This window comes from Oreochromis aureus, linkage group 4, assembly GCF_013358895.1.
Source record: "Oreochromis aureus strain Israel breed Guangdong linkage group 4, ZZ_aureus, whole genome shotgun sequence".
Lineage (NCBI taxonomy): Eukaryota > Metazoa > Chordata > Actinopteri > Cichliformes > Cichlidae > Oreochromis > Oreochromis aureus.
In genome coordinates, this window is record NC_052945.1 from 18,830,810 (window position 1) to 18,852,109 (window position 21,300).

General features: G+C 39.7%; 2 protein-coding genes across 7 annotated transcripts; both read left to right on the plus strand.

The window, feature by feature from the left end:
- Window positions 1-1,713: 1,713 nt before the first annotated feature.
- Window positions 1,714-8,995, plus strand: LOC116312664 (T-cell antigen CD7-like). Of its 3 annotated transcripts, none has more exons than XM_031730119.2 (4): window positions 1,714-1,822; window positions 5,594-5,917; window positions 7,993-8,129; window positions 8,507-8,995. In XM_031730119.2, the coding sequence occupies exons 1-4, from the start codon at window positions 1,756-1,758 to the stop codon at window positions 8,534-8,536; spliced, it is 558 nt and encodes a 185-aa protein (XP_031585979.2). In that variant the 5' UTR covers window positions 1,714-1,755; the 3' UTR covers window positions 8,537-8,995. The 3 variants fall into 3 exon arrangements, with proteins under 3 accessions (XP_031585979.2, XP_031585980.2, XP_039467326.1); XM_031730120.2 differs by lacking the exon at window positions 1,714-1,822 and adding an exon at window positions 5,329-5,479; XM_039611392.1 differs by lacking the exon at window positions 1,714-1,822 and adding an exon at window positions 5,330-5,494.
- A 7,519-nt stretch (window positions 8,996-16,514) lies between these two features.
- Window positions 16,515-18,506, plus strand: LOC116312663. Of its 4 annotated transcripts, none has more exons than XM_031730116.2 (4): window positions 16,515-16,613; window positions 16,728-17,051; window positions 17,485-17,630; window positions 17,849-18,506. In XM_031730116.2, the coding sequence occupies exons 1-4, from the start codon at window positions 16,550-16,552 to the stop codon at window positions 17,933-17,935; spliced, it is 621 nt and encodes a 206-aa protein (XP_031585976.1). In that variant the 5' UTR covers window positions 16,515-16,549; the 3' UTR covers window positions 17,936-18,506. The 4 variants fall into 4 exon arrangements, with proteins under 4 accessions (XP_031585976.1, XP_031585975.1, XP_031585977.1 ...); XM_031730115.2 differs by having other exon boundaries at window positions 16,516-16,628; XM_031730117.2 differs by having other exon boundaries at window positions 16,516-16,628; window positions 17,509-17,630.
- The last annotated feature ends 2,794 nt before the right edge of the window (window positions 18,507-21,300 follow it).

Consider the following 21,300-nt stretch of genomic DNA (forward strand, 5'->3'; position numbering starts at 1 on the left):
GAATAAAATTTAATCTGGTTGCTTTTTTTTAAACCAAGAAAACAAACCTGACCAAAATGGCGCAAAGAGACTCAGACACTGAACTGCTGTCATCCTTCCAGCATGATTTATAGACTTTCTGAACATACTCCAAATAACCCAATGATAATATTTTAGAGGTTTAATGAGACATAATCTGTGTCCATGTACATCACATACATTTGTAATTTGAAGTGTAATCCAGTCCCTGAGGAGAAACTGACAGAGCAAAAAGGAGAGGGGCTGTTTTCTGTAGTTATTGATTGACTGGTTGAGCCTACGGTTCTCTCAGGTCGGTGCTTTTTGAGGTCATTTCTTCAACCTACTTTGGTCATCTTTTTATATCTTGCACTCTGCCTGTGACGACTGAAAGGCTTGGCAGCAGGACTTGATGATGATTCTCCATCTGTCCTTGAAAAACGTGGCTGGATATTTCTGCTTTAATATGTACATGTTAGATCTTTTTCTTTGCTGCTTCATACTCCGGTCCCTGTGATTTAACGGTCAATGGGCGAGCTCCCAAACGCACATCCATTTTTTTTTCCAGTGTGGTTGTGGTTTGCACTGAGGCCCCTGTGGGGTTTTTAAAAGCAGGATCTTGTTTGTTGCTTGTTAGAAACATCAGCTTTAAAGCACTTTTAAAAAAAATGAATGTGCTATTGTCAATTTTGGAATTAAAGTGAACATAATCTGCTGTTCCTTTGAAAAAGGTTTGACAGCGTGAGCGTGACACGGTTACTTCAAAGACAGTCAGTATGTGCAAAACATTATTTTTAAATCATTTTTGTTGTTGTGTGCGACAATAAACATTTAACCAACTTCAAAAATATTAAACTTAATACATGCATGCTTGTATTAATTGTATTATGCTTTTACTGCATTGGCTGTGTCTGGAATCATTGCCATAATGAAAAATGAAGCCATTACCAATCAGATGCTTTCCAGATGATACTGCATGGTGGATCAAAGTCTGATGTGTTCATTATTCCATCAATTTTGACAAGATCCCTAACATCACTGGCTGAAATGCAGCCCAGACAGAACCTCGACAGTGTTTTACAGATAACTGTAAAACACTCACTGTTGCACCTCTCTCCTGACCTCCTCAGTACACTGAAATTTGGAGTCATTAATCCATAAGACCTGTTCGAACAGATTTTCAGTCCAGTTGTTGTGCAATTTGGCATACGTCACCCTTTTGTCCCTGTTTCACTGTCTTAAAAATGACTTCTTAACAACGACCCCTCCTCTGAGACCATTTGAGGCTTCAGTGAACAGCAGATGAATCAACAGGTCTTTGCTAGCAGAGTACTTTCAGATTTTGAAAGCAGGACTTCTAATTCAGCATTACTGCTTGTGCCAAAGTTTTAAAAAGGTTTTTTGTGCCACTAGAGGGCGATGCACAAGCTACTCTGACACTAAACTCCTTTCAGCATGATTTTTAGAAAAAACCCATAAATAATGCAATGATGATATTTTACAGAGCTTTAATGGAACATGGTCTGTGTTCATGTATGTCACATATGAGGTATGAGAAACTGAATATAAGACAATTTAAGACATTAAAAAAAAACATCAGTTGGTCTGTTTTGTGATTTTTTATTCAGGGGTAGGTTGTTTTTTGCTTTTTGCAAAACCAGTTAGTGTCTGGTTTCACAATGTCACGTGCAGTGAAACCAAAAGCAGTTTTTCTTTAAGGAATTAGATTTTGTGTGAAACATAACTATCAGTGTCGACATGTCTGCCGTCTGGTTACAGCTGATAACCCTCCTATGTCTCTCTTTTGGGACCCCAAGCAGGGCAGGTAAGACTGACTTTTACTCAATAATTGATAAAAGTGTCTTTCTTTGGGTAGAGCTGTGTGAGCCAGTGAACTGCTTTCCCTATGTGAAAACTGAAGGATGGCGTTAACCGTGTTTTTCTATCACCACATGACACTGTCTCACCATTTTTCACATTTTGCTTTACTCCAAACTCTAAAAGATGCTTAAAAACTTAAAAAGTAAAAAGCACAAAAGACAAGCACAGACAGCCTAACATCCACTTTCACTTCTAATGTAACCGATCGGATCTTCAGTCTTATTTTATTGCCACTCACAACATATGTAACTGTGAAGGTGGACCCCGCCGTATAAACACAAGAGCACCTGGTGTGGTGATAGCACGTTTATTTTTATTGTAATAGTTCACTGTGGTTTTGGCACACGCTCGGGACACAGGCACTCCTGCTCAGCTGTCACGTCCACTCACCCGCCCTCCTCAACTGTCACTGCAACATAAAAAGAGTCACAATCAACCAGGTGTCCATGGCTGTGTCCCAATTCAGGGTCTGCACGCTTGAAGTACGCGCACTACGCGCAGTGGCGGTCCTAGCCTGTTTGGCGCCCTGGGCGAACACTCCTATCACCTATCACCTTAAATCTTCACTCAAAGACAAGTATCTTTGACAGTGTATATACAGATGTATTATGCATAAGAGACAAATATTGTTCGTTTAATATGTTGGCATTATTACATTTGGCTCAATGCTTACATACATGTGTAAAAAGGAAAATGTACGAGCTGTGATAACTGTGTCTGATAGAATGAAGAGTAGACTGATAACTTTAGGTTTCTGAATATTAAACTTGTTACTGCCTTTCATAGTGTGTAACTTGAAGGCCCTGAGTACTTTCTCCCACACTGAAAACACTGGAATGATCAAATTATTTGAACATTACCTAATAAGACTGATTCAGGACAGACAATTAGTTATTTTAAACTTTTCTAGCAGTCCTTCACAAACAGGGAACAGTCTGTCTATTCTCTCCATCTGTCAGCTGCTGCTGGCTCTTCCTCCTCCTCTTCCTCACACACTGTTTAAAATAACATGATATATATATCATAATAATCTGACAATACTATAATATTGGCCATATTATATTTACATTACCACAGTGAGATGATTTTAGTCTCATGAACAACATTAGCTAATTGTTATTTACTAATCTTAAAATGACTGTTCAGTACAGAAATGAAGCCCATCAATCATGTTTTACAGTCCTGTGGTCTCAGATACTCAACTAATCAAAGTGATGTCATGACAAAAATGAATGACCAACAAAACATTCTTTCTCCTTCATTTCTGTCAAACAAAGCTGTATGTAACGTTTCTCGCGGTTAGTATCATGGTTGCTAGGCAACCTGAGCAGCACACGAAGGCTAGACCATCCCATTTCACAAGCCTCTCACTTCCGCATTTCTCGTACTTATAGTACGCACCGTACGTAGTACGCGTAGTGCGCGTACTTCAAGCGTGCAGACCCTGAATTGGGACACAGCCCATGACACACCTGTTCACCCCGCCTCCATGCCGGCCCGGGAGCTCACTGTGCCACTCCTCCTCTGCAGCGGGCCAGAGACCACACCCACGCCACAGTATAGTGCAGGGCCGTGCAGAGACGTTTAAAGGGGCAGGTGCTCAAAGCTAAAAAGGGGCACATTGAACCAGGCTGAATAACAACAACAACACACATTCATCAAGAATCTAATATGGGATCGCATCATACTATATCACTGTTGTGAGGCAAAGCAAACGTAGCCTGTATTGCTGCTGCTCCTACTGCTGATAGTGCTGGAGGGCAGGGCTGTGTTGATCTGAGACTGTAGACATTAAAAAGTCCATAGGAGAGATAGCTGATTAAACAAGTGTCATGAGATAATAACAAAATTCAAAGATTGGTGACAGCGCTTGGAACCATAAGGCAACAAAAAACTGAGAAATAAACAAGGCTCTGCCTGTGAATCACTCTTTGCCTCTCTTCCTCCTTCCATCCCCTCATTTCATCTATCACTCTCCACTTGCTGTCCATCTGAGAACACGGCACAACTTGCTATTGCAATAAACTATTATTTAATTATCCACACCTAACAACTCTTACACTTAATAAAATGATGACAGAAAAGTGTTATAGAAGCAAAACATTTCAGTTGTGCTTATTATTATTTTTATACTGGAATACCTCTCCAACAACTGGTACATGTGTTAATGTTACCTGTGCTCTTTGTAATCCAGCTGCTGAGGGATCCACTGCCTTTAGTAGCCTCACACAGCTCCTACTGTTTCCTCCTCATGTCCTTACCAGCCATGTCTGGACAATGTTATATTATGAGTAATAATTCAAAAATCCATATACATAAAACACACACATGCATGCACACACAGTGACATTTTAGACCTTCTTCAGAATACTGTATATACTGTGGGCACAAGTTTCCATCATGGTGCTGATCCAGAATCCTTCCCTTATTATTTATTACTAGAGCTACAATAATAAAGCAATGAGGGAAAAAAATTAATAAATTTATAATAATGTATTTATGATGATTCCATTTGTTTCACTATCCACTCTGTGCAGGCAGAAAGCTTATTACATTTTTAAACTGTAGAGATACAATAATTTTGCTGCTGTAAAATCAGCATTTTGTCTTATTTAAAATATAAATCTAATATAATCTGTTTCTTAATGTATGTTCTTTAAAATACGACGTGTTTTTTAAATATTATAATTATAATAATCCATTATTATGTGGACATGCATATTAGATCGTTTTAAGTGAAATATAATCCCTCCAGAAAGGCAGGAAAAGCCCTGTAACTTACTTTAAAACTAAATATGTTCCCTAAAACGGTGACAGAGCTACAGACCCATGACACCTTTACCCAGTGAGCCAGCAGCTATGACCAGCACTACTTGTGCAGTTAATAAAAGGACAGGTAAAGTTTGTCGCGCTGTTGCACACACAGCACGCTCATTTGTTTCAGTTCGTCAGTTGCCACAAGACAGCTTACCAACGTGTACGTAATAAGCTAATACTCCTGTGTGCTTTAGACTACAGTGTGCGCTGTACACCTACTTACTGGTTTTGTCGCATCAGTCTGTGTGTCTGACGTAATTTGTGTTTCTCCTACAGCTCCGGACCGCAAAAATGCGCGTGCTCTTTGTGAGCTCGTTCCCGTCTCGTAACCAGCGCGTTCTGCCGTCAAGGGCGATCATTGGTTAATGGTGATCATGTGACTGATGCAAGCCAGATCCTTTTATTTAGCAAAACTGTGATTAATAGTTAAATATTATTGTTGAGGGGCACAGACAGGACTCCACACGCACACACACATTTAAAAATAAAATTAAATTAAAAATTAAAAAAAAAATTGCCTCAACAAAAGGGCACTTTGGGCACCCATCAGGAAAGGGGCGGGTGCTCAAGCCCCTTCCGCTCCCCCCTCTGCACGTGCCTGGTATAGTGTATAAAAAGTATTTTTAGAAATGATGTCAGGAGGTGTGGGTAAAAACATGCACACATTTCCTGCTGCATAATTAGACTTCGACTGAGCCTTCAGTGACACTCGCTGTCAGCATGTCTGCTGTCTGCCTCTTCATTCTCATCCTTTGTCTCTATGGCACAGCTAGGACTGCTGCAGGTAAGGTTGAGACAGGTGTGTTACAGTAAATGATGTAAGGAGGAAGAGTTCATTCATGTTGATCAAACTGTATTGTGAGATGTGACTGTAAGTATTGTCTCTTTTTATATGCAGATGGTCATGGAGTGGTACGGATAAATGTTGGAGAGCAAGTCACCATCCAGTGCAGAAGTGCTTCTAATCAGGATATGCTGTATTTGAAGAAAGGCCTCAATGAGGAGGAGGACATTTATTTCACAGATTCATATAAATCTACTATTAACCAAAAATTTACTGACAGACTTCAATTTCATGGGAAATTACCCAATGTGGATATTCTCATCAAAAACTTGACCCTGAACGATACAGGACCGTACTGGTGCGTGTACAAAATGACCGACAAGAACTATGAGCTCAAAGCCACAAAAGGCAGTGGGTCTGTGCTGCTGGTGGTGACAGGTGAGTCTGAGTGTTTGTTTTAATTCAAAAGCCATGCAGGAGTACAATATGTACAAAAATCCACCAAGTGAGTGAGTCAGTAAGTTCACACATATTCTTAAACAGTGTTACAGAAACTGAGCACTTCTCCTTTTGTGTGGTCTGCAGTGCTGTCAAAATGTATTTGCTCCCTTCCTGATTTCCTAGTTTTTCCTGCACATTTACAACACTAAAATGTTTCTGATCATCAAACAAATTTTAATATAAAAAAATGTTAACCTGAGTAGATGGAATTTTTGAATGACGATTTCATGTATTAATGGGAAAACGCTATCCAAACCTACCTGGTACTGTGCAGTGGTGGTCCTAGCCTGTTTGGCGCCCTGGGCGAACACTCCGTCTGGCGCCCCCCCCCCCAACACACACACACACACACACACACACACACATATGAAGAGAGAGAGAGAGAGTATGCATAGTATGGAAACGGCTACTAAACAGACATCATAATTCGTCATACAATGAGAACAGGACAAATCAACAATTGACAATGACTAATTAGTATTATATTATTGTATATATTGTTTGGAGTTTAGTCTGTTACTGTTACTATTTTTACCATTTCTTCTTGGAGCAACTGTAACCCACATAATTTCCTTAGGGATTAATAAAGTATTCTGATTCTGAATGTTTTAGGATACATGACCTGCCATTATCCAATGACACACCTGCTTACCTGCATCTTTTGCTCGTTTCTCCTTGTAGGAGCCATAATTAAATGTATTGAATTTTAATGATCACTGGGTTTTTATTTGTTTCGTTGCTATGGTGATGTGTAACGGGAGTCACGTGGCTGCTAGTGGCGACATTAAGAGGGCGTTGTCAGTCTGTCATTCACTGGTTTGATTTTGACAGAGAGAAGGGCTGGGTAGAACGAGTTTCCCCTTGTTGCATTAGAGCCTGTGATGTTTTAAGACTGAATCGCGAGCCGATCACATTACTCTGTAAACTTTTCAAGCACTTTAATAAACAAGCAAGCAATTCCACCTCTCGCATTATTGCGTAAAGTTGACAGCGCGTCAGGCAAATAGGCTCAGTCCCCGGCCTCTTCTTTTCTTTTTTTAAACTTTAAAACGGGTGTGTGTGAGACTTTAAATCAACAAAATATAAAACATATATTTTAAATTGTTATTGATCCCTTTACCCTGAGTCCTAAAGTGTATATTTATTTTTTTACTCTTAAATATTTATTGTCCGTTTTCTTGCACTGCTGTAACTGGAGCCTCGTCGTCTCGTCTCTCTATGTACTGTACTGTGTGTAGCGGAGATGACAATAAAGTTTACTTTGACTTCAGCAGCGAGCAGGCGCACCGAGGGCTCTCGCGCTCACTTTTCGCGTATAGAATTTTGAAAAAACATCGGTGTAAATTATAAGTCTGTATCATGATGTCTGGTGTTTTCGTGTTGTTGGTTTGTTTTTATTTTCTTTTATTTTGCGAGTTGGTTATTAGATGCTGCTCCAGCCAGCCAGAGAATCCCCCGCAGCCCCGCCCTCTCCTCCCTGTGCCGCAAGCAGCAGGCTCACCTCGCAAACGGAGGGCGCCCTTACTCCCAGCAAATGGGTGATAGAAAACCGATCGGTGCCTGTGTCATCCCCAGTATGCGCTGGCTGATGTCGGGGCAGCATGAGTACTAGCAATTTTTTTTTTTTGCCGATGCCCGTGATGCCGCCCCCCACCACGATGCCGCCCCGGGCAACTGCCCGTGTCGCCCGTATCTAAAACTGCTACTGGTACTGTGTGAAAAGTTGTTTAGATGCTGTTCTGGGTTCTTTTGTAACTTCCTTGAATGAGTTGCTTTCTGCACTCTTGGAATAATTTTGGTTACAATTTGTTTGTTGAGCTGAAAAATGTAAGTGTGACAAATATGCAAAGAAACAAATCAGTGAAAATGTTTCTGTACAAAAGAAAAATTTGTGATTTTTCAGAATTTTTTTGTAGGAACATCAAAATTGAATTGGACAGATATTTTACAGACAGACTTAATTGCAACTTCACAATAAAAAGACTGAAGTAATATCTAAATATATTTTCTAGAAAACAGACTTTCACCTACGGTGCCTCAGTGTGACCAATCACAGGGTGACCTGCCCCTGATCCTGGCCTCTGTGGTGATCTGTGCTGGTGTGCTGATTGTCATCCTCGTGGCCTCTCTCATCTGTATCATCATCAAGGTATAAGCATGTTTAAAACCACAGAAGTAGAACCACACATCACTGTAATAGAATAATAATGTATTACAATAAATGACTGTACAGCTAGACCAGCAACAGGCCAGAAATGAATTTCATATTAAAACTGATTTTTTTTCTTTCTTTTCTTTTCTTTTTTTTTTTTGCATTGCCCAATTTTACAACATGTCTGACCACCAAATGTATAAAATTTGCTGGTCAGACATTATCTTTTAAGAAGATAGACTAATGACAAAAAAGCAGAAAAGAGTGAAACCCCAGCAAACAGAGTTTGCACAGATCATAGACATAGTTATATTAATAATCACAGTATAATAATGTACAACAGCCCCACAACTCACTATATGTTTTCCTTCCAGAACAAACGCAACAAAGCAAGAAGAAGATGAGACCATTTAAACTCTGCACCAGAGTGCTGAAGATCAAGCTTTGTGGTAACTCAGTCTATTTTCACTCCTCAGGTCTTCTATGTGTCTCAGTGAAAGATGGGTAACAGTGAATGAGAATATAAAACGGTACAACAAAAGAACAACTGGCACTGACGCTGCAGATTATTTAGAAATGCTTTGTATGAAAATAGATAATATAACTCCATCACAGTTAAGCTCAAATATTGGGTTTTGGTTTTTCTTACATTGTACTGACATGAACATGTTTAAATTCATGTCACTTTTCCTGTTTGATTTTCATGTTTTTTACATATAAATGATTGTGGAGGATTAATTTTGTAAATCAGTGGTTTTCAGACTGTGGCCTGGGTCCTTCTGTTGGGCTCAGAGCAACTGTGAGTGGGGAAATAATGAGGGGAAACTATGTAAGTTGAATAATTGTGGAAAATAAACGTTTAATTGAACAAAATTTAATCTGGTTGCTTTTTTTTAAACCAAGAAAACAAACCTGACCAAAATGGCGCGAAGAGACTCAGACACTGAACTGCTGTCATCCTTCCAGCATGATTTATAGACTTTCTGAACATACTCCAAATAACCCAATGATAATATTTTAGAGGTTTAATGAGACATAATCTGTGTCCATGTACATCACATACATTTGTAATTTGAAGTGTCTGACCTGGAAGTCGGAGTTAAAGATATTTATTGTCACTTGTGTATATTTTGACTACAGCTAAAAGTTCAGTGTCTGGTTTTGCAACGTGATGTGCTTTGTGAAAAAAGCAGTGAAACCAAAAGTAGTTTTTCTTTGAGGAATTAGATTTTGTGTGGACTTTACATAGCCATCAGTACCAGAAACGCTATTATGTAAAACTATTCTTAGAACTGTGTCAGGTGGTGTGGGTAAAAACATGCAAAGAGTTAGACTTGAGTGACACTCGCTGTCAGCATGTCTGTGTCTGCCTCTTCATTCTTATCCTTTGTCTCTATGGCACAGCTGCAGGTGAGGCTGAGACAGGTGTGTTATAGTAAATGATGATGACTCTAAGCACTGTCTCTTTTTTATGGAGATGTGGAAGGAGTGATACGGAGAAATGTTGGACAAATGTCATGGTTCTGGGTCATGTTGACCCAGCATTTTTAGTTTCATGCCTCTTTGTATTATGATGCTCTGAACTCAATAATGAGTAGCTCCTCCATTATTGCCTTTGCCATCAGAACTACTTGACAGAAAATTACAATGAATCCACATTTTTGCATCTGCCTTTTGTTTTGTAACTTTTCCCCAGCCACAAATAAACGGCTCACCTCTTGTTAAATTATAGTTTGTTAAGTGTCTGCGTTTGGGTCCTCCTCTCTTCACACAGTCTGCCAGCGCAGACCTTGACAGAGAGGCTTCAATGAGGAGGAGGACATTTTTTTCACTGATTCACAAAAATCTGCAATTAACCAAAGATTTACTGAGAGACTTCAGTTTCATTGGAAATTCCCCAATGTGGATATTCTCATCAAAAACCTGACCCTAAAAGATACAGGGCCGTGCAGGTGCGTGTACAAAATAACTAACAGGAACTATGCAGTTAAAACCACAAGCGGCTCAGGGTCTGTGCTTCTCGTGGTGACAGGGGAGCCTCATTCGTTCATTTATTCTTCTCGAAACACCTTCTGAGCTGAACATATTCCCCCAGACATTTTCTTCACAGTTCAACACAGGGGCTTACAATAAAATCCACCAAAGCAGCATAGAGAAAGTCACTGTGTTTCATCTAATGAGTTTCATTTCAGCAAGTCTACAAGCATTAAACAGACCAGTGTTAAAAAGAATGAGCATCTCTGGGGTTTTTTTTTTTGGTTTTTTGTGGTCTGCAATGCTGTGAAAATGTATGCCCACTTCCTGGTTTCTTAGGTTTATGCATATTTCTCACACTTATCTTATTTAAGATCCTCAAACAAATTTTAGTAATAGACAAAACAAACACGCAATACAGTTTTTCAATGATGAGCTATTTAATTAAAGGAAAAAATCTATCCAAACCTACCTGAAATATGTGACAGTAATTGTACTGTGCAGGAATTGTTCTAATTCAGCCACACTGAAATGATTTTTGGTTATGAAGATCCTGTTAAGATCATGCTGAAACATCTCAATCTAATTTAAGTCCAGATTTTGAATAAGCCATTCCAAACCCTTTTTGTTTTGTTCTTTTTGAAACTGATGGCCAGAAATATTCTTTCAGGATTTTCTGGCAGTGAACAGAATTCATGGTTTGATCAATTACAGCAACTTACTGAGATCCTGACACAGCAAAGCAGCCCCAGACCATCACACTACCACCACCATGTTTGACTGTTGGCAAGATGTTCCTTTTATGAAATGCTGTTAATTTGACACCAGATGTAACAAGATGCAAAACTTTCAAATAGCCCAGTTTTTGTCTCGTCAGTCCACAGAATATCCGAAAGTCTTGGGGATCATCAAGATGTTTTTTGGCAAATATGAGACGAACCTTTGATCTTTTTTCTCAGCTGTGATTTTCTCCTTGAAATCCTCCCATAGATGCCATTTTTGCCCAGTTTCTTTCTTATTGTTGAATCGTGAACTCTGACCTAACCGAGCCCAGTGAGGAATCATTTTAGTAGGCTGACCACTCCTTGGATGATGAACTGCTGTTCCAGGTCTTTCCCATTTGTGCATAATGGCTCTCACTGTAGTTCACTGGAGTCCAAAACCTTAGAAATCCTTTGTAACCTGTTCCACACTGATAGACATCAATGTCTTTGTGTCTCATTTGTTTCCATAGATTGTGGCATGATGTGTTGATTTTTGCAATCTTTGAGCCTATCTCACTTTGTCAGACAGCTTTTGTTTATTCAACAGGTCTGAAACATTTATGGCTATGTGCTCAGTGAAAAGATTCCCAGAAGCTGTCCCATTATGTACACTAGAAGCCAGAACTGTTATAAAGGACCTGATTAAGTTATTTTCTACCTTTGGGCTCCCAAAAATTGTTCAATCTGACCAAGGAATGAACTTTAAGTCAAAAGTGTTTGCACAAGTTATAGATGAGCTACAGGTTAAACATGGAAAATCCAGTCTGTACCACTCGGGGAGTCAGGGTGTCCTGGAAAGATTTCACCAAACCCTGGAAACTATGCTGCACAAGTTCTGCCTGGAGTATGGCAGACAGTGGGATGAGGGTGTGCCATTATTGCAGTTTGACATTAGGGAAGCCACTCAAGAATCCTTACGGTTCAGTCCCTCAGATCTAGTGTTTGGTTATGTGGTCCGATGCCCCCTTTGGCTCCTTAAGGAGAAATGGTTGTCGGAAACTTCTGAAACTCAACATAATGTTCTCGATTAGGTTGGCAGTCTTCACGAGAGACTCCACTTTGCATGTCAGTTAGCACAGGAAAATTTGACGCATGCACAGACTAAGATCAAGGCTCATTATGATAAAAACAAAAAAAACTGTAACAGAAGTGTCCGGCCTGGAGAGAAAGTGTTGGTGTTATCTATAGTAGGATCCAGCTTCCAAGCCAAGTTCGCTGGTCCATGTCTAGTAGAACGGAAAATCAGTGACAATAAATATGTGATCCAAACCCCACATAGACAGAGAAAGTTAGAGGTTTGCCACATTAACATGTTGAAATCATATTACTCAAGAAACCACTTGGTTGCGCCAGTCCCTGTGTGCAGCACTAGTGTCATGATGCGCTGGTTAGCAGCCCGCTGAAAAAGTCTGAGATCTTAAATAATCCAGAAACCAAACCAAGTTTAGACACACTTTCTCATTCAATGTATTTTCTTTATTTTACTACTTTCTACGTTGCAGATACATCCTGAGGACATAAAGCTTATGGGTAAGTTCAGTAAGGAAGATCTATGGTCTCACATCTGTCCTCTAAGCTTTATCACTCCCACTTTCCCACGGTGTCAAGCTGTTTCTGTCATCACTGGTCTGGTCCAATCACCTTCTCTTGGCCTTGTCCAGCCTAATGATCATTCATGGTGCATACTTTTTTAATCTCACTGCACATCTGTCATTCTCCTTTGCAGGCGCCTTTGTGCATCCCACCTCCTCTCCATCTCCACCTCTCATCACTCAAGCTTCATTCAAGCCACCTTCATCTCCACCATTTTAGATTCCTGAAAGTAGCCACCCTTTGCTTTGTTGACATTGCTGCAAACCCTTGGCCTTCTCTCAATGAGCTTCATGAAGAAGTCACCTGAAATGGTTTTCACTCCACAGGTCTGCCGTGTCAGGGTTCATTTGTGGAATTTCTTCTTAATGGGGTTGGAAGCATTAGTTGTTTTGTGCAGAAGTGAGGTTGGTACACAGGTGACAGCCCTATTTGACAGCTGTTAGAATCCATATTATAGCAAGAACCAATCAGCAAAGTAAAGAGAAATGACAGTCTATCATTACTTTAAGAACTGAAGGTTAGTAAGTCTGGAAAATTGGTAAAACTTTGAATGTGTCCCGAAAACCTATCAAGCACTCGATGAAACTGGTTGAAATGAGGACTGCCCCAGGAAAGGAAGACCAAGAGTCATCTCTGCTGCTGAGGATAAATTCATCCGAGTCAGCAGCCTCAGGAATGGCAAGGTAACAGTACCTCAGATTAGAGCCCAGATAAATGCCACACAGAGTTCCAGGAGCATTTGTCACGGCTCGAGACGAGAGGTGGACTCAAATGCAGATTCAACCGGAGGCTCAGAGTGTAGTGAACAAAGAACTTTATTAACTATGATGAGATGCACAAAGTAAATGAGGCTAGAGCTATGAACATGAACTAAGTGACTCAGAACTACGAAGCGTCACTATGGCGGCAGGGTGTGGGAACTTGACAGGGGAAACTGCGGCTGGCCTGGGGCACTGTAACAGAAGGAGAGGGGAGTACCGAGGAGAACAAGGTCAGTAAAAATACTTTGATTAACTTGAGAAACGTGAGGCCACAAACTAACATGGGTTAGCAGAAGACGAAGACTAGTTGTGAGAGCCGGTCTTATGTACTGCCATTCTTAATTGCCACCAGGTGAGACTCCAGGGAGGAGCAATGAGGGTTCCACCCAGAGGAGGAGAGCGGATGCTTTGGAAAATTACTGTGACTCACCCAGACCATGACAGCAGACACATCTCCACATCAACTGCTCAGAGGAGACTGCGCGAATCAGGACTTTATGGCCAAGTAGCTGCTAAGAAACCACTACTAAGGAAAAGCAACAAGCAGAAGAGATTTGTTTGGGCCAAGAAACACAATGAGTCATTTTAGAACAGATCGAGATCGGGCCTTTTGGAAAAAAAAGAAAGGAACAGAAAAACTTCCCTCAGTTTTAATGATTCAGAGGTAACTTTAAAAAACACAAAACAGCCAAAGACGTTCCTGTTCAGATGGACATTTGATTTAACTATGTGTCTGACCCTGTGTTGTTCAAGAATCTGTTTCATTGTTTAGATTTATTTCTTTTTTCTTTTAGAGTCAGGCACCCTGTCTGTTAAAGATGCTTTATAAATCAACTTTGCTTGCTTTTCTAATAAAATATGAAATTCTTATTATTTTTGTTTAAAATCATTTTTTTTTTTATGTTTATCAGGAATTCAAACAAAATGTTTTACAGGGGAAACCTGACCAAAGCAGACTTGAGGGACAAAAATATTTGCAGTGACATTTTTACCATTAACACATTCTTTATGATACCCATGAATTCATCTGTGGATATGAATGTGTGCAGTTCTTAAATCTCCCTGCTTATCAAACAAAAGAAACATTTGTGGATTTCTGTCTGGATGGAAGCTTTTGCAGAGGTTTTAACAGGGTTGTCTGTCTCCATGGCTCGTAAAAGTTCAGCTTTCAGACTCATTTTAATCACTTGTTCTTGCTTTTGCACTCATAAAGACATAATCACATGTGGATTTGGAGAGACTTTGTCTGTACCCGGAGCCTGAGTAGCAGAAGAAAAGCATTCCCAGTAAATACATCTGGGAATGCACCCATGAAAGTAACCTCAGCGAACACGAGCCAGCAACCCGTGAGAACAGTCAACTCTTACCTGTCATACCACTCTGTGGTAATCGGCCTTAAACTGACAAAAAGAAAAAGACTTGAAACCACTGTTTGGATATCAGCTTTGGTAATATTTTGATAATATTATTATGTAATATTAGCAACAAATTCTTACCTGTTATGAATACAGAAGTCTTAATTAAAGTCTTGTCGAGCTTTTGAGTCTTTTGCACTAACTGTGACACTCCCCTTTAGTCCAGCAGCTACTTGTCTCCCATCAAGGACCAGAGGTTGGTCCACAATGTGCACGTGCAAAGCAAGCAGAAAAAACCCTGCTGGCATCTCAGCTTGAAAAGCTTAAGCCTTTGTTGACGGGACACCCTGTGGATCTCAGTAGGGTGAAAGACAAGCCTGCTTCCTGTGACTATAGCCAACTGCAGCCACAAGATGGTAGTAAAGTAAAGGCTGAATGCAAGCAGGGAGTTTTATGACAGACTGATGAAAGATGACGCTTTGGTTTTAATTGATGTCTATTCTGAGATTCCACCAGGCGAGCACTAGTGAAATCTGAAGCACACATATATTGTTTCTACAGAAGAAGAGATAAGTAGCATCCAGGTGCTGCCAATCAAATGTACTTGATCAAATGATTATCATCAGATGTGAGCCCCTCTATAAAAGCAGAATTTATGGCAGTTTACTGATCTGGAAAATTGTTAAACAATGCCACAATTTTCCCTGGAGTGGATTCCCGAGTGAATTCACCCCAGACTGTGCAATGCTCAGAGAAACTGCAAAGAAAGCAAGCGCTAACTGGGCTTCAGTTAGCACGTTAAATGCCAACTGTTCATGGCAGCACAATTAGAAAAAGTAGCATGATGTGTGTTAAATGGTTGCCAGGGTCTCTGACCTGGGTGCCCTGCAGTCATTGAGTCAACCATGAACTCTTCTGTATACTAAAGTATTTTAGAGTCAAATGTGAGGCCATGTGTCTGACAGTTAAAGCTCGTCTGAAATTATATCATGCAGTAGGATGAATGTATAACAGAATGACTTAAAAAGAAAACAATGCTATTGGAATGACCCAGTAAAAGTTCAGACCTCAAGCTTATCAAGATGCTCAGTGGGAAATTAAGACTGCTGTACGTAAACAAATGTCTGCAAACCTCAGCGAACTGAAACTACACTGCAAAAAACAGTGGGCCAAAATCTCACCACAACAATGTGCAATACTGATAAAGTCATACAGGAAACAATTAATTCAAGTTAGTGTTTTACAAGGTGGCTCAATGAGCTGCTGAATTATGTAGTGTGCTTAGTTTCTCACAGAACTGCTTAGAGGGCTGTGAAAACTTCGCAAGATAAACATCATTCTGCAGTAGTCTGTGGTTAGCACCAAATAGCTGTTTCTCTGCTGCTAGGGGGCAATGTAAGTGTCTAAAAATGGCCCTCCAGCCTCTGTTGACAATCTCCTGGCCTACTTTGACATGATTTGTCCACACTGCATAAACATAAATAGTCTAAATCACCCAGAGATAATACTTCAGAGAGGTTTTATGAAGAACAGTCTAATTTTTATTTCGATCACACACATTTATAGTGACCCGAGGAACTGAGGAATTTTATCATTAAATAAAAGCTCTTGATTTTTGCAGAAAAGCAGATCTAACCTATTTGTTTGTCAGGTGTCTTTGTCCTGTTGCATCTTTTCCCCCTTTGAGGGACTGCAAGCTCCTAAAACATATGAAGCAATGACAATACCTTGCCTGAAAACCAGAAAAGTTTAAAATGCTACATTGGTTTGACCTCAGATTAAAGGTGGCTTTAATGCTCTGCCAGTGATAGTGAATGCAAGGTGCTTGAATTTTCATTGTCACTCACTGATACCACTACGTCACGTGTTGCTTTCAAGAACTGTGTCAGGCGCTGTGGGTAAAAACATGCACACATTTCCTGTTGAATAGTTAGACTTCAGCTCAACCTGGAGTGACACTCACTGTCAGCATGTCTGCTGTCTACCTCTTCATTCTCATCCTTTGTCTCTATGGCACAGCTAGGACTGCTGCAGGTAAGGCTGAGACAGGTGTGTTACAGTAAATGATGTAAGGAGGAAGAGTTCATTCATGTTGATCAAACTGTATTGTGAGATATGATTGTAAGTATTGTCTCTTTTTATATGCAGATGGTTATGGAGTGGTACGGATAAATGTTGGAAAGCAAATCACCATCCAGTGCAAAAGTGCTTCTAATCAGGATATGCTGTATTTGAAGAAAGGCCTCAATGAGGAGGAGGACATTTATTTCACAGATTCAAATAAATCTACTATTAACCAAAAATTTACTGACAGACTTCAGTTTCATGGGAAATTACCCAATGTGGATATTCTCATCAAAAACCTGACCCTGGATGATACAGGACCGTACTGGTGTGTGTACAAATCGACCGACCAGAAATATGAGCTCAAAACCACAAAAGGCAGTGGGTCTGTGCTGCTGGTGGTGACAGGTGAGTCTGAACAGTTTATTTATGCTTCTGCAAAACTTACTGAGCTGAAAGTATTCCACTGGACATTTCTTTTGTCCAAAAACCATGTAAGAGTTCAACATGTGCTTTACAACAAAATCCACCAAAGTATTGTAGAGGAAGATGTAGAACTAATGCCTCATGTGATCCATCAATCAATATCAGACTGTTTATATTTATTGTTATTTATATTAGAGGCAGAAAGTGTTTTATTTCATTTTAAACAGACTGATGTTACAGAAATGGTGCGTTTCTGCTTTTGTGTGGCTCTAAATTTGATTTCTCTGAATTTCTTTTTTTAATTTGTGATGTCAGAATGGAAAAAATACAGATGGAGGGAAAAATCCTAATGAAACAGAAATATTTACAACTTTACATTAAAAACAATTTAATAACATATGAATATAATTTCTAGAAAGCAAATCAACTGATTCATTAGCAGATCAACGGTATGAGTGCCCTGAGCAGTCCCAGAGTGACCTGGTCCTGGTCACTGTGGTCATCTGTGCAGCTGTGCTCATTGTCGTCCTCACTGTCTTCCTCATATGGATCATCCTCAAGGTATGTGTTTTGATGTGACTGCACGTGTGTGTGTGACTTGTAAATGCTAAAACATCATAAGTCATATAATCATAAAATGCCTCTTTAGAAATCGTATTGTTACAAAGATGAAGAGAGACTGAAATCTCAGCAACAAGCTTCACAAAATTCAGGGAATAATAATCAAATCGCTTAACGTGACCTGCAAATAACAGTCGGCATTGTGTTTTTCCTTCCAGACCAGGCCCTTGCGCAGCACAGTGAAAAAAAGACAAGTCCCGGTCAACGACGTTTATGAGGATATGCGCGGCACAATCAGGCGCTGAAGAGTTTACAGAGCCGACGCCGTGAACTCTCGGCACCACTGTGGTGTAAGCTCGGTCTGTTCTCACGCTTCATGTCCTGTGTGGGTGTCTGTTAAAGAGCAACAGTGAGGTAAAATGGTGCAACAGAAGAACACTTGCTCTGTAGATTATTTGTAATCTTTATAAGAGGATTGTCAGCATTGAGGCTTGTCCGTGGTATTTTGGGATGTACCCAGACGGAGAGGTTTTGGTTCACTTTTTTTTCAACTATAAATATGTTAATCTTTGTTGTCAGTTTTTCCAAAAACGTAGCTTTTTTGTACTAAACTTTTTTTAAAATATAATTTAATGCAATATGTGATGTCTTTGGGGTGTACAGTCGCTGCAGCGTGAGTCAGGGTGGGTGGGACACTCACCTGGGGTGGGGTGGACTGAATGAATTGAATTAATATGTGTTTGTGTACATGTGTTGATTTTTACAGCATCTGAAGAGGGAAAAAAGACAGAAAACAGTTCATGCAAATAAAGACACGAATGTCTTGTAAAATACTATGTATTTTCATCTTAATAAACTATCTGCCATTCATATGAATCTACTTAGTTTTTATTTATTTAATTTTTAGTAAGACGTGGGACTGAGATCACTACAGAAGTACCAACTCACAGCACAATACAACAATGTTACAACGTGTTAATACAGCACCAGATATGTTGGTGTGCAATGTCTACATGTCTTCATACATTAGCGTGATTTTAACAACAGGACCGTGTTCGTTACTCAAACTAATCAAACTAAAGTAATGCTATTACTATTACTTTAAAGTCACGCATAAAAACTGTTATAATTTTAAAATGTTTCCATCATATCCTAAAGAAGTAACACTTTAGCTCTTAAAGCTTATGTTCATTTCCACTGTAAAAGATTTATAATACAACTGTGACGTCATTTTTCTAAATGGTTGTTAATTTTTTTTTTTTTTTTTAAATAACTAAAAAACCTACCGCGGGGTTGCTATAAATTAAAGTAATTTCCTCACCTCCAGGCAGCTGGATGTCAGAAACTTACTGTAAAAAGTATTTTCAGTAACACACTCTATTTTTCATTACAGTAATTAAAAAAATCACTCTGATGTTGTGAAACCCTCTAGACCACAACCCTGAGAGGAAAAAACTCTAATCAAAATACCACATGAAAACGTATTTTTAGCTGCTTACTTTACAGTCAGGGACTGTGAGGCAGAGGGCAACAAAACAAGTCAGAGGACAGGGCACTTAAAAATGTCTCAGATATATGTAAATGAATAACAATAATCATTTATACTAACCTTTCAGTATTTTAAAAGAAATCTTCTCTCTCATTGGCCAATTTTTCTCAGCCAGGTTACCACGGTGAATGGAATTGCAGTAGTCTCAGGTACTTTCCCACACTCCTTTGGCATTTACAGTAATTTAGTGTTTAGACATATTACAGTATCTTACTGTGCAGTGGTGTGAAGAAGTGTTTGCCCACTTCTTGATTTACTTTTTTGGGGGGTGTTTTTCATACTTTTCAGATCATCAAACACATTTACATATTAGAAAAAGATAACGCAAGTAAACACAATGCAGTTTCTAAATGAAGGTGTTTTTTATTGGGGGGAGCTGTAACTCTTTACAGCTCTGTGGAGGAATTTTGGCCCACTCATCTTTGCAGAATTGTTGTAATTCAGCCACAGTGGAGGGTTTCCAATTGAGATGCTGTGGTGGTGCCACAGAATCTCAGTCGGATTCAGGTCAGGACTTTAACTAGGCCACTCCAAAGTCTTCATTTAGTTTCTTAAGCCATCCAGAGATAGACTTTTTAGTGTGTTTTGGATCAATGTCCTGCTGCAGAAGCTAAGTGCGCATCAGCTTGAGGTCATCAACAGATGCTGGACATTCTCCTCCAGGATGTTTTGGTAGATGGCAGAATTCATGGTTTTCCAGGTCCTGAGGCAGTAAAACAGCCCCAGCTCATCACACTACCACCACCATATTTTACCGTTGGTATGATGTTCCTTTTTGGAAATGCTGTTTTACTTTTACGCCAGATGTAATGGGAAACACGCCTTCCAAAAACTTTTGTGTCGTCAGAGTATTTTTCCAAAAGTTCTGGAAATTATAAAAATGTTTTCTGGCAAAACTGAGATGAGTCTTTATGTTCCTTTTGCTCAGCAGTGGTTTTAGTCTTGGAAATCTGTCATGCAGGCCGTTTTCCCCCACTGTCTTTCTTTTCGTGGATTCATGAACACTGACCTTAACTGAGGGAACTGATGCCTGCAGTTCTTTGAATGTTGGTCTGGGATGTGTTGCGATATCTTGGATGAGTCGTTGCTGCACTCTTGGGGTAATTTTGGTCGGCCGGGGAAGCTTCTTCACTGTTCCATGTTTTTGCCATTTGTGGATAATGGCGCTCACAGTGGTTCACTTCAGTCCCAAAGCTTTAGAAATGGCTTTATAACCTTTTCCAGACTGAGCGATATCAGTTACTTTGTTTCTCATTTGTTCCTGAATTTCCTTGGATCGCAGCATGACGTCTGGCTTTTGAGGATCTTTTGGTCTTCTCTACTTTGTCAGGCAGGTCCTAGTTAAACGATTTCTTGATAGAGATTAGGTGTGGCAGTAATCAGGCCTGGGTGTGGCTAGGGAAAATGAACTCAGCTTTCCAAGCCATGTAAGTTTGGATTTTGTTCCCCCCTGAAGTGAAATATTTAAGTGTGATAAACATACAAAAAAAAAAAGGAAATCAGGAAGGCGGCAAACACATTTTCACACCACTGTAGGCTGTAGTTTAATACAAAACGGAGCTCAGTTTATGCTCAGACTTGCAGTGTGCAATGAAGCGGTATAAGAACTGCAGGATAATGTGGGTAACTGAAGAAATTACTAAATGATAGCCACATCATCCCTGGGTAAATCTGTAAAATCTCTAAATTTGCCTTCACAGCACTCAACCTGCCATACAGGTTCGAATAATTTCATAACTATTTTACAACTGTCCCATGGCTTGAATTTAAACCCGTCTTCAGTCACTGACATCCCGAATCAAATCAAAGATGTTTTTTTCCTACTTTTTTCTCATTTTAATGCCTCTCCCACTATTCATTTGTTAAACGAGGATAAATCAGAGTATTAAATCCTAGAAAATTAAAGTCAACCTCAAACCAAATAAAGACAAACAACCATTTGTAAAATTCAGCATGATAATTTATTGCCAGCATTGAGTCAAGCCAGTGCATGTGTTCTCTTAAGCAAACAGTGGATTTTCAAACACTGTAAGTCAAGTGGCACTTCAAACAAAATAAGTCAAGACAAGTTTTACTTAAGCACAGGGCTGAGATGTGCCATATGAGTCAACAATAACCCAA

Excerpts from the sequence above, each read along its gene's own strand:
- LOC116312664 (XM_039611392.1), top strand. The coding sequence starts at position 5,416 with ATGTCTGCTGTCTGCCTCTTCATTCTCATCCTTTGTCTCTATGGCACA. Across the intron at positions 5,495-5,593 it reads TGCAGGTAAGGTTGAGACAG|ATGGTCATGGAGTGGTACGG; the intron begins GTGTGTTACAGT and ends TTTTATATGCAG. Across the intron at positions 8,130-8,506 it reads TCATCTGTATCATCATCAAG|AACAAACGCAACAAAGCAAG; the intron begins GTATAAGCATGT and ends TTTTCCTTCCAG.
- LOC116312663 (XM_031730115.2), top strand. The coding sequence starts at position 16,550 with ATGTCTGCTGTCTACCTCTTCATTCTCATCCTTTGTCTCTATGGCACA. Across the intron at positions 16,629-16,727 it reads TGCAGGTAAGGCTGAGACAG|ATGGTTATGGAGTGGTACGG; the intron begins GTGTGTTACAGT and ends TTTTATATGCAG. Across the intron at positions 17,631-17,848 it reads TCATATGGATCATCCTCAAG|ACCAGGCCCTTGCGCAGCAC; the intron begins GTATGTGTTTTG and ends TTTTCCTTCCAG.